Genomic DNA, 12145 nt, shown 5'->3' on the forward strand with positions numbered 1-12145 from the left:
AGAATTTAAGGACACAATATATGGGGGAGTAGTTGGAAGGGGATTGCAGCAGGAGAGGGATCTACTGCGCAGAATGATAAGAAGGTATATAAGGAAAATAAGTAGGGGGATAATAGGGAAAGTGGAATCTGCTGAGGAGATTGAGGAGAGGGCTGTATGGGTGAGAAATAAGGGGGCATATTAGGGACAGGGGATCTTCTGCAGGCATTGTAGAGAGGGATATACAGGGCGAAGTAAGAGTAAGAGGGTATAGCAGACAAAGAGGGATCTGCTGAGGAGATTGATGAGAGGGCTATATGGGGGAGACGTAAGACATCTGTTGTCAGGCTCGGAACACCTAAATGTAAATTGGCCACGATAGCAAAAGAGGCCTGTTCTTTTGCATCTCCTCATCTCTGGGATGCTTTCCCCATTTCTCTTCCTCTTATCCTGATCGTTCTTCTTTACCTTGTGCTGAGAATCCACTGTCTTTCTCCAGGTGATAGTTTGGTTGTTTTTATTTTTGTATTACCGTTTTATTCAGTTTCTAGACTGTGAAACATTTCACAATTTCATAAAACATGATAAAACATACAAATTAATCAGAAACAACAAATGCAAAACTGGTACGATAAAGATAAAACAGTTACACATTAACTTCATCCACTTCCAATACAAAAGATTTGAAAAAAGGAAAAAGACAAAAGCTGGTATAATTTCTCAAGAATATCAAGCACCACTGAGAGAAATCTATAAAGGGCTAGTATCAATGAAACATTCTCACCCCCACATCAGTCTTGCCCAAAATAAGTCCGTAGACGACTCAGGATTGGATGGGACAGTGCCCTGAAAACATTGGAGCCTTACAGGTGATAAAGTTGTACAAAAATGTACTCAATGTTTTAAGGTTTCCATCATATCAGGGAATTTGCAAAACCTACAATAGGCTTCTTGTACCATAGAGGAGTTCCAAAATCTAGTTTGCTCCCTAGTTGGTAACTGATTCAATCTAAAGCCTAGATACATTGAACTCGCCTCATTACATGGAAAATGGTTTAAATACTGTGTTACATTTTCCCTTTTAAAGGGAAATGTAGCATATTCCCTGTATGAGCTGTAGGAATTGATTTGCTCAAGTGTTGCCATCCAATCATACCTAAATAATTTAGTTTTAGTGTGATCAGGGCGTTTGGTAAGTTCCTCCTCTGACAATGCAATATGCTGTAAAAGATCTAACATTTTGACCCTAAATATATTAATTGATTCAACTGAGAATTCTGTTGCCGTTTTACCCAGATCACAATATAGGGAACTGAAAGGAGCAGAAATAATTCTGCCATAATTCGATAACTGTCTCCATGATTATCGGAACTGAAGGAAAATTAAACGTACTAGTGTCTTATAATAATATTTGGCACCAGGGAGGCTAGACCCAAGACATTCTTCCACACGTAGCCTTGAAGGAGATTCTAATAGCTGTCTAGAAATAATGTAAACATATCAAGACTGTTTAATAAAATTGGTTCAATCTTCATAGTATAATAGCTAAGAATTGGAAATGTACATAATTGTCAATATAGATGTTTAATTTGGGAAATGAGGGGGCAAAGCATGCCCTTCAACCATGCCTTGCACGTAGCCAAAGAAGACAGTTTGTTAAGATTATAACCAAGATATCTAAGGGCAGAAACTCTGTCTATTTTATAGTTTCACAAAAACAAATACATGGTTTTTGCTCTAGAGTTATTAGAAAAAATAACTATTTTAGATTTGGAGCCATTGACCTGTAGATTATTTGTGGAGGCAAATGCAAAGAAAAAGTCAAGTTTCCTCTAAAGACCCAAAGGTCAAGAAAGTCCTGTCAAGAAAGACAAGGTTGTTGGCAAAGCCAATCCAATGCAGCTTTAGATATCCCAACTTAACGGGGAAGGTCTTACTACCTTGCCAAAGCTGATCAGTATCACTAAGATATATGTTAGAAAGTGTTGGGCTAGACAGGGCACCCTCTTTAGTGAGTCTTACCTTTACTGACGTGTTTCTATGTAATAAAGCCATAAACTCAACCACCTTCAGGGAGACCTTATGTATAAGTAATTTCGTCCCCAAAATAGATCTACCAACACACTCCAAAGCACATGTCATATCTAGGGATGCCATATAAATTGGCTCTGCTCTGTTTTTCTTAACAGTTTGTTGTACATGAACCATCACAGAGGCATTAAGGGCTGTACCCATTTTAGGTCTGAAGCCCAACCAAGTTGGTTAATTGACTCAATCAGGTCTCTTAACAAAAGAGTGGCAAAAATGTTGCTAGTGACATCTAATAAGGCTATAGGCCTGTAATTCCCAGGTTTTGTGGATTCCCCCTTTTTGAAAATAGGAATAATCATAGATTCCAACCATGAAATAGGTAAAATATGGGTCTTAAAAATGTGGTCAAACAAAATGTTTAGAAAGGCTATCCATATATTGGGGTTGTTTTTATTACTATTGAAGCAAGACCATCGACAATCTGGTTGTAAACGCATTGTACGAATGACAATTGTTCGAATAACAATTGACCTTCTGCACAATTGACCGAATTTAAATGGTCAATTAGGATATAAATGCGGGGGGCACCAAAATTGACATAGTCTCTTGCAACATAAGAATGTGTGGGTTCTCAATGAAATGAGAAGTATGCAAAAGCTTAGCCAAATGAACCGAACCACACACATTCCAAGAGGCTATAACCAAAGAATGAAGGTTAATGTTGTATCAAACCCTGACTAATATTTCTAAAAGATTTGAACACCGAAATCCACCCATGACCAATCCTGAACTGTATTGACCACAATAGGCAATTGATTTGTAGTTAAATGTACACAATGTGCAGCGATACCAGAGCCTCCGGGCTACGGCTCGGTAGAAATAAATAAATAAATTGACCACCCTTAGAGGCTGCCCCTTAGGGGATACAGACAAAAAGACCAAAGCCTCGCCTGAGGAATTAAGCTCATGTAGGTCATAGCCCAATTAAATTAATGTAAATCGTTGCTCCCAAACCAAACTTGATATCAAATTCGAGTGGAAGTGAAAGACCAAACGGTCGTTCTTTAGTGTAGGTAATGCCACAAAATCGATGTTACCACTATGAAAAGCTCTCAAGGATGGAACCATTTGGAAAATATCCAGTCAGTTGCCCCTGGTCAAACATACTGAACCGTTCATCTGAATAATATTTTTCCATCCCATGATGTTAGAAGAATAGCTTGTAGAAGAGGATGGTTTGGATAAATTGGAACAAATAGGACCCATAAAGGTTGGTAAGGACCCAGATAAATGTATTTGATCCTGTGCCGGTAATTTCACCAGGCGACTAACATGTGAAATTATGTTTACATGATGTGTCTCCTCTCCCCCTGTTCTACTGTTGTTTGCCACAACGTCGGCTGTTAAAGGATCACAGGCCATATCTTTAGTTGGATGCAAATAGGTGGTGATCTTGGATTGGATCCTCCCAGTAAGCCTAGAATCAATCAGGCTAACTTGAGGTAAGGTGGTAGAATGTGAGTTGTTTTGCAAAATGGCCCTTTTGTCTGGTAATAAAGGGACTTTGCAATGATCTAAACCCACATCTTTCATAATGGGTGGTTGTATACTTATGACAGAAACTGCAACCACAAGGACTCCAGTACTGTGTCCGTAACAGATAAACAGGCTATAGCCGACGTATCTGGGGGTGCAACTCCTGTACTCAAACCCAAATCCGTCAAAACCTGTGAGTTTAGATCGATAATAGCATCCTCTGTTGGTAAGTGGCGTAAGCCTGTGGTGAACGGGTGCAGGTATTTGCTCCCGCGGGGCCAGCGGCTCAGTCTTCTTCACTGCCTGCCTGCTGCTGAAGCCCCAAAACCTCACTAGAATTGCGCTGCATCTCCCCGGGAAGGTGAAGCCCACTGGGAAAGGGTGCAGGTGTTTGCTCCCGCGGGGTGTTGGTGCCTGGGGATTGAAGAGCTGCCTGTCGGCAAGAATCCTAGAGGACTCCAGAGGATTTGGATTTGGATGTGGAGTGGCTGTTTTACTGATATGGCTTCACCTGGAATTTGCACAGGAGTGCAGGACTTCTAGACACACAAGAGCCAGAGCTGTAGTTGGGGCGCTTGGGGCCAGAGCATATTTCAGGCACAAAGTGAGACCGATCTGCTATAAGCCTACTGCACTATCTAGGGCCCCTTGTCTTCTCACTGGGCTAACTGACACAGTGGATCAGTGGATCTAGTGGTTGTAGGCAGAAACAATTGGATATAAAGGATCTGGTGATCAGGGTCAGACTGGGACAAGAAATAGGCCGGGACACCCAAAAAAAAGTGGCCCACCCCTCACCTCAAAGAAGTGGCCCACCCATCACCTCAAAAAAAGTGGCCATAAAACCATCATCTGTGAATTGCGCCAATTCACGACTTCACAGGTGAAGGTCATGATGGGGGGCCCTGGTCCCGTGCTGTGTGCCATGCTGCTGCAGAGCTTCTGGTTGCATGTGGGTAGTAGCCTGCACGTGTGATGTGCTGGCAAGTGATATTTTGGGATAAGATGGTGGGTGGACGACTGCATGTACGGGTGGCTGGGGAGCTTGGCGGAGGCAGGTCCAGTGGCATTCGGAGTGCGGGCGAGTCCATTGGCGGCGGTATGTGTTACAAGCACATTTTGAGCCGTTGGGCTGATAAAAGAAAGGGGGTTGTTACAGGCAGGGGGAACATTCTACCTTCATAGGGTCCCTAAGCATGCCCCAAACAATCATAGACCCAGCGATGCTCTCGCGAATAAGTGCCTTTATTGGATTCGGGTGGTGAGGGGTTGTACTTTTGTCAGGCAGGAGCAAACTGCACATTGCACTAGGATCTGTCGACAGGGAGCCTACACATGTGACTCCATTAGAATTCAGCTCAGATACTACGCTCTAGTTTCAGGCCATACCGACCTGTAATAAGACATGTGGCCGACAATCTAATTCATTATTAGTATCGAGTCGCCTGCCCTTTGAAAGAACATCGCATTGTCTGTGCTTACTGGAGCCAATGCTATGCCTCTGAGGAAAAGGTACCCTAGCAAGATTTTGCTGCAACAGTTTACTAACAATTACTTGGTCCCTCTGCATTTAGACATGGCTGCTGGTGCTCACCTGACCACCACTATGTAATAAATAAGGGCTGTCTCGACCACTTCAATCTGGTTCCATGTGTTAATATCCCTGCAAAAATATCGCCATACAAAAATATCGCCATATTTTTGTGGTGATATTAAGGCATGGAACCTGCAGGGGACACCACAGTGGTTAAGCCACAGTGGAAAGCGAAATGAAAAGTTCGAAACCAGCTGCTTGCGACAACTTCTCAAGAACATTGATATTCTTTGCCAACATGGGTAAATATTGTGCATTAGTACCTGGCGAGGGGGGTGTGGTGGCCTCTCAGCCAATGGAGGAATTACCAGCGGTAATGCCACCACTCTGAACCACCTCACGGCTGGAGGTCGCCTGCCATATTCTCCCGTCGGGGAAGGAGGTAAGTCCCCTACCACCACCCCTCCACAGATTCCACTCCCTTCTCTCCACTTACCTTCTTTTTTGCACCTCATCCGGAGCGGACATGCAGGAAACACTTCTGTCTCCAGCGCGTCAGCTCCCGATCTGCGACAGCAGGCATTTTTTTGTTTACTTTTTTCCCTATTTTTTGAATGGCCGCTGTGGAAAGGCAGAAGTTCCCTCTTTCCATAGTGGCCATTTTTTCAGTTTACTTCTTTTATTGTTTTCAATGGCCGTCAGGGAAAGGGAAAACAGACTTTGTTTTCCCAACCCAGCGAGTTTTGGAACATAAAAAAAATGCTTTTCATAACCCGGTCTTATAGGCCATGGTACTAGTAGCAATAAGCCCATCACCGGGGGTGCGGGGAGGGGCATTACCACTTCAGGTATTGACCATGTAATCATCCTGAACGGGTTTCTACCAGAATACTGCACAATGAAAATGCCTCATTATAATCAGGCAAGTGATAAATAAAGACATTGGGCCTCATTACGAGCATAGCAGTAGCCGTGTCTGTATGGCAAGCACGGCTACCGCCATGCTCGCTATCGGGACCGCCTCCCGCGAATAGTCATTTACCGGCCCATTACGAGTTGAATGTGCCGGTAATTGCCCATTCGCGGGAGGTAATGCCGGGCTCCCGATCCCCATTGTGCCCCATAGTGCAGAATGGGGGTCGGGAGCATGGTTGAACCGGCGCCCGATAATGGTGCCCGTGCAATCACGAGTTTCCCTCGCGGGTGCCGCATAGCCCAACAGGGAAGACCTGGCGGGATGTCAGGAACCCGCGAGGGAAACTCAGAATAAGGTGGTACGGTATGGACGGTGCCCATGCCATGCCGGCACCATCCATACCGTACTGCCAGGGTTGTAATGAGGCCCATTATTTGCAATACTGCCTATTTTTATCGCTACCATCTGACTGACAAAGAGGGCCTAAATATTGTGTGAAATAAATAATGCTTACATGTGGTAGAGTGCAAAGCTAAAGACAGCTCGAGAAACAAACTAATACTCTTATCTCGCCACTTGCAAACAATATGTAGACCTCATTACAAGTTTGGTGGTGAGGGAAATAAGTGGCGGTAATTCCGTAACCGCCACTTTTTTGTTGGTAACAGAATTACCACTGTTTTCCCGCACCACCAAATTATAGGTTTTGATGGATTTATCACCGGCGGAATTACTATGTGGTAATTACACCAGAAGTTAATCCACCAAAAATCCCTATAGGGTCCTACGGATGCTGAAAATGATTTGATATGATATGGCATTTATAATGCGCCTTTACACAAGTGTTTCTAGGCGCACCCTGCCACTAAATGTAATCCCATGGTAAGCCTATGGCACCAAGTGGCGCTAACAGTAAATGATGGTGGTGGTAATTCGACAGATTTACCACCAAACTCGTAATGAGTATCAAGGATTTTGACAAAGAACCTAAAAACGTCACTATTTAAACAGATCTTTAATGCTTAATGACTCCTGAAGGTGCAGGTTAGCTATGATTGGTCCTAGACCACGATCGCACCCACAGAGTTAAAGTTAATTAGTCGTCACTTCCCGGCATCAACTGAAATGTAAACCTAATATTGCAATCTCTATCACTACCAACCACTTTTTCTCCCCTCATCCCCCATACCACCTTTCTGGACCTCAGGGCTCGCCAAGACTTCACTTATTAATGCAGAAATTCCTTCCTGTTATTTACCAAATGCAATGGGCCCTACTAGGGTTCGAGCTGCTCTTCCTACAATTATAAGAAATGGTCTGACGCAAGAGGTCTAGTACCTAGTGCGATGCTGTCCTCATAACTGTACTCCTCACTGCGCTTCTATCAAAGAAAGAAAGAAATTGATGATATGTTACGATAAAAAAAAAAAAAATGTATTGCCTAGACAAAAAAAGAAATCACAAAGTGAACAGGATCAATTTTCTTCAAACATGTGTGTAGTCACAAAGCTGCCATAGAGTGAGTCAACAGTACAGCCAGCACGTGTTTCAACCATTAAAGGGTTTTCTTCAAGGCAAATGGTACTCCACCAATAAATCACTCAATGCCTGGCAAGCTTACTTTCCATTTGTTTTTTTATTCATTCTCTTTATTCATTAATAGCCTAAATACACCTGCAGTATTTGTGAATGACATGAAACAAATTCAGCCGGATCTTTTCCCATTTCCTTGGGTAATACATATTGATAATAATAGGATTGCTAACTTCGAGAGACCTGGATGGCAAACTGCACCCGGGTCCCAAGTGATGATTTCTTGAATGGATCGCAAAGCCTCCAATATGCATTTCCAGCAGTCAAATCAATGGATGATCACAACTAAGACACCCTTAGTGGAAGTGACCCCAAAGGTTCAGACTCAATAATGCCCTACATTTTAGAAAATATTTCAGAAAATATTGGAACACGATTTGACAACTAGTACATTAGTAAGAACTGTATCCAGTGATTACTTGGTTGTGACTTATATCTTACAAAGCAGATCTATGCACTCAATGTGGACGCATGCAGAACAGAACCGTATATACCAAATGGACAGCAACGCGGGCATATATGCCTTGGGCCTCTCCTCCAAAGAGATATTTCTGATGTGTGGTCAGCAGTGAAAATGATGCTTGAAAGTTGGACCTCCTATAAGGGGACAGGCAGGCCAGAGCTGGTTGCGCAATAAATGGTGAAGAAAGGGAAGGGCAGATCAAGCATAAACTGCTGAGGATAAGGTGAGAAAAGAGCCCTGAAGATGGAACCTACAAACAAGAATGTTATTGCTTCGTCCCAATGTAGAATGAGGTGTGTCCTGTTCAGTGCATTCACTTGAGCACACAGATTTATACTGCCACGGGCAAAGTGCTGCTTTGGTGTCCCTCTTGTTTACATTGAGGCCAGAGGTTTTCGTGTGTCAAAATAACACATCTAATGTCCCTGCTACTCTGCCCCTGGCATGTGTTCATTGTTCATTTTCTCAGACCATGACTTGACTCCACAGTTGTTCTCTGTCCAATTTATCACACTGGTGGGGTGATCTAGAGATCCCTTTACTTTTGCCAAATGTTGTTAACTGTTAATTCCAGTATCACGACTTTTGTGCACTACATACTCAGCGGTACACACCACAGATCTCTGTCCCCTATTCTGTACACAGAATGTCCTCACCTGACGCTATCAAGCGTTTCCTGCAGAGACTTGCAACTTTCATTAGCGATGCGCATCATGTCCAAGACAGCCAGGGCCAGGAATTCCTCCTGCATTTTCAGACTAAGTCCTGCCTCCTTCCCCCTGCTGATGAAGTCCCCACGGCACTGAGGAAGAGAAAAGCCACAGGGGGTCAAGGAGTATCCGTTCCAGGTATAGTGTCTCACAAACCCTTGATATTCAGGGACATTGGCACAGCAACTCTACTCCCCTCTTTCAGTGCCTGGAGACTCCAGGGACACTTCTCAATTTCCAGTCCCCTGCCCATGGCTGAGGACGTCCTGGAGTGTTTCAAAATGCCCCGCTACCTCCTCACATGTACTGAAGATTCCAGAGGCCCACCCCAATATTTCTCCCATCCACTCACTTACAAGGCGGCACATCATGGCATGCAACCCACTTACACTCTATTCTTAGTGTCGAAAAAACATTCCAGGACCAAAGGCCCACTTCTATTCCTTCTGCTACAACAGGAGAAACGCCATGTACAACTCTCTGCTTCAACCTCTTGGTTTCAGATGTCGCTGTACTACGCGGGCCCTATCCCCAGAGGTAGAAACAGCTTTTGGTGCTGGGGTGGAGGGATGGCTCTTTCGGGGCCACCAGTATCTTAAATGATTCAAATATTCACAAGAGGAGGTGGGTAAATATGTTCAGTGAAAGTGCATTCATATTGCCCCAGTTGAAATTAAGCATTTTAGAGCACATAATAGAGAAAAAATAGTTTAAAAGCCATACAATTTAAATCAGTTTGCTGGGATAAATATGAAAAACTCCAATAGATGCCCATGACGTAACTGTATCAGAGAGCATGTTACAATATTGCCATTTCTGAATTTGTTAATTTTATCTCTTATTTTAGGAATTCTATCTCTTGCTGTTTGAATTTACTCAGAACTTTGTTGATTGATCTTAACTATGTTAGGGATTTTGGGGGGTTGCTTTTTAATTTTGTGCGCATCGTTTTATCGTCATCTGGGACTACATTTCCTGTCTTCTTTGCAGTTCTTACTCACATCTCCAGGTACGTGAGTGCCTGTGTGTGAGACCGGCTTTCACCGGTTTGCGTTTGGGTCGTGTTGATACGTGGTCGTTTTTGGGTCAGTCGGCTGCAACTGAGTCCGAAACAACAAGCTACCGGGAAAGTACTGTTAGACTTTTTTCTCGCTCTGACCTTTTATTTTATAATTTATAATTGTTTGTTTATAACACGCTTAACTTAATTCCATTGTATATTGCCATGGTGGACCTCTCTAAGGGTTTCAACACCATAAATAGGTCCCGCCTATGGGCTAAGTTGAGAACTTGGGGTATCCCTAATGGCCTCCTGGCAGCAATTATCTATCTGCATGACAAAACACCGATGCAGGGTAACTGGATGCCGAGGGTCATCTATGCACCATGTCAAACACAGAGAGGGTGTAAGGCAGGGATGCATTCTAGCGCCTTTCCTTTATAAACTTTATCTTGCAGACCTGGAAAGGTTCTTGAGGAACCATGCTCTTGCAAGCCCTACAATTGGTGGGAAAAAGATCTCTTGGTTAGCATACGCTGATGGCATAGTTTTGCTTGATTTTACCCCTTGAGCAATACAGCAACTGATGTCTGTCATAAGCTTGTATGCAAAGGGCAACAAACTCCTCATTAATACTGGGAAAACCCAGATTATAAGGTTCGCAAATCCAACAAGAAAAAAGATTGATCTCTGCTGGTCTGACCATTAGCAGAGAATAACATTCAGTGGGGACTATACCTACCTTGGATTCCATATATTGGCTGGCCCTAATAAGAAATGGGTTGAATATGGTCTGGCAGCAAAGGTGGTTAAGCTTTATCCCAAATGAAATTGATTAAGAATCTGCATTGTAAATTCTCAGTTTTGCCTTTTATCAGGTATTATATGGGCACAATGATACTGGGCCTCATTAGGAGGTTGGAGGTAACCATGGCGCTATTAGTGCCATGGCTGCCTCCAAAATCTCACCGACTCCACCCTCGTGAATGGAGCTATTTACGCCCCATTCCAAGGTTGACGGGGCCGGTAATTCCCCATTCACCAGGGCCCTTCCCGATTCCCATTTGAGCCCCAATAGGGCTCAATGGGAATGGGGAAGGCACTAATTAGCTCTAAAGTCCTTTTGCGGGTCCTGTCCTTAACCCCTGGTAAAACCAGGCATTAAGGGAGGACCCACAATGGGAACTCGTAGTAGGCCGGTAAGGGATTACTGGCACCGGTGCCCTTACCGGTGCCGGTAATCCCTTACCGCCCACCTCGTAATGAGGCCCATGTCTCTGCTGTACGGCATGGACATTCAGTCTCAGGCCTGAGGACTGAACCGGGAGCGGCTAGTGGGTAGACTATGTAAGAAGTTGCTGAAACTTCGTCTGTCCCTACCAATGGCTGCCATCCATTATGAGCTGGCCTAAACTCATTAAAGGCCTTTGTGTACTGGAGACCAATACAGCTATATCATTGCATTAAGTGCCAGATGGAAAACACACTGTTGAAGAGATATCAATGGATGAATCAAACCATCCTAATATCTATCTAAAGAAACTGTCGAAAACCATTGGTGACATCTTGGCAGAAACCTCTAAAACATTGAAAGACTTAATGGATAACCTCGCCAAGATGAATAAACCTCGAATGGAGTCGGAATGGATCAAGACCATAGATGAAGTATGCGTGTTGAAACTCCATAAGAGTCACTCTCACTTGGACAAACCTAAAGGAGTTGTTCCGGCGTATTTGGTAAAGCTCCCAGATCCGTGCGGAAGAGACTCTTTTATAAGATTCCATCTAAACCTATTACCAACGAGAGAAATCATAACCATCAGCCTCAAGCTGAAAGATCCAAACAATACCTGCCCAACATGTGGGTGCTCCACAAAACACTCCTTACGCCACCTGTTCATGGAATGTCTGGGGGTTGGAGAGTACATGCTTTCCTCCTTCTCTCACTTTGTAGACAGTGAACAATGGCTACAGACAGAAGAATTCTGGCAGAGACTTTCCTCGTGTAATAGGAATTTTTTTATCAATTGAAGTCCTAAAAGTACTGAAAACTCTTCAGCTTGCCACCTAATGGGTGAATGGGGCAAGCATGATTACCCAAGGATTGGTGGGTTGAAACCTACAGGAAATCATGCTTTATTGTAATTTGATTAAATGTATTTTATTTTGTAAAGTAATAACGTAATGAACGATATGTGAAAAGTCAATTTATTTTGGCTGTAACAAAGTAACAATAAAAAATAAAAAAAAGTTAGGGTTGTGTTGATACCTGGTAGTTTTTGGGTCAGTTGGCTGCAACTTAGTCTGAAACAATAAGCAACCGGGAAGATACTGTCAGACTTTTTTCTCGCTCTGACATTTGATTTTATAATTTATAATTCTT

At 43.4% G+C, this 12145-nt stretch overlaps 1 protein-coding gene across 1 annotated transcript in view; it reads right to left on the bottom strand.

Annotated features, from left to right (window-relative positions):
- The window catches only part of JAK3 (Janus kinase 3), a 576597-nt gene that overhangs the window by 427430 nt on the left and 137022 nt on the right, over positions 1-12145 (bottom strand). The window contains exon 5 of the mRNA XM_069648742.1: positions 8709-8854. Coding sequence (XP_069504843.1) covers positions 8709-8854 — 146 coding nt within the window. The remainder of the gene's footprint in view (positions 1-8708; positions 8855-12145) is intronic.

This window comes from Ambystoma mexicanum, chromosome 1p, assembly GCF_040938575.1.
Source record: "Ambystoma mexicanum isolate Mex_15411 chromosome 1p, UKY_AmexF1_1, whole genome shotgun sequence".
NCBI classification, from domain to species: domain Eukaryota; kingdom Metazoa; phylum Chordata; class Amphibia; order Caudata; family Ambystomatidae; genus Ambystoma; species Ambystoma mexicanum.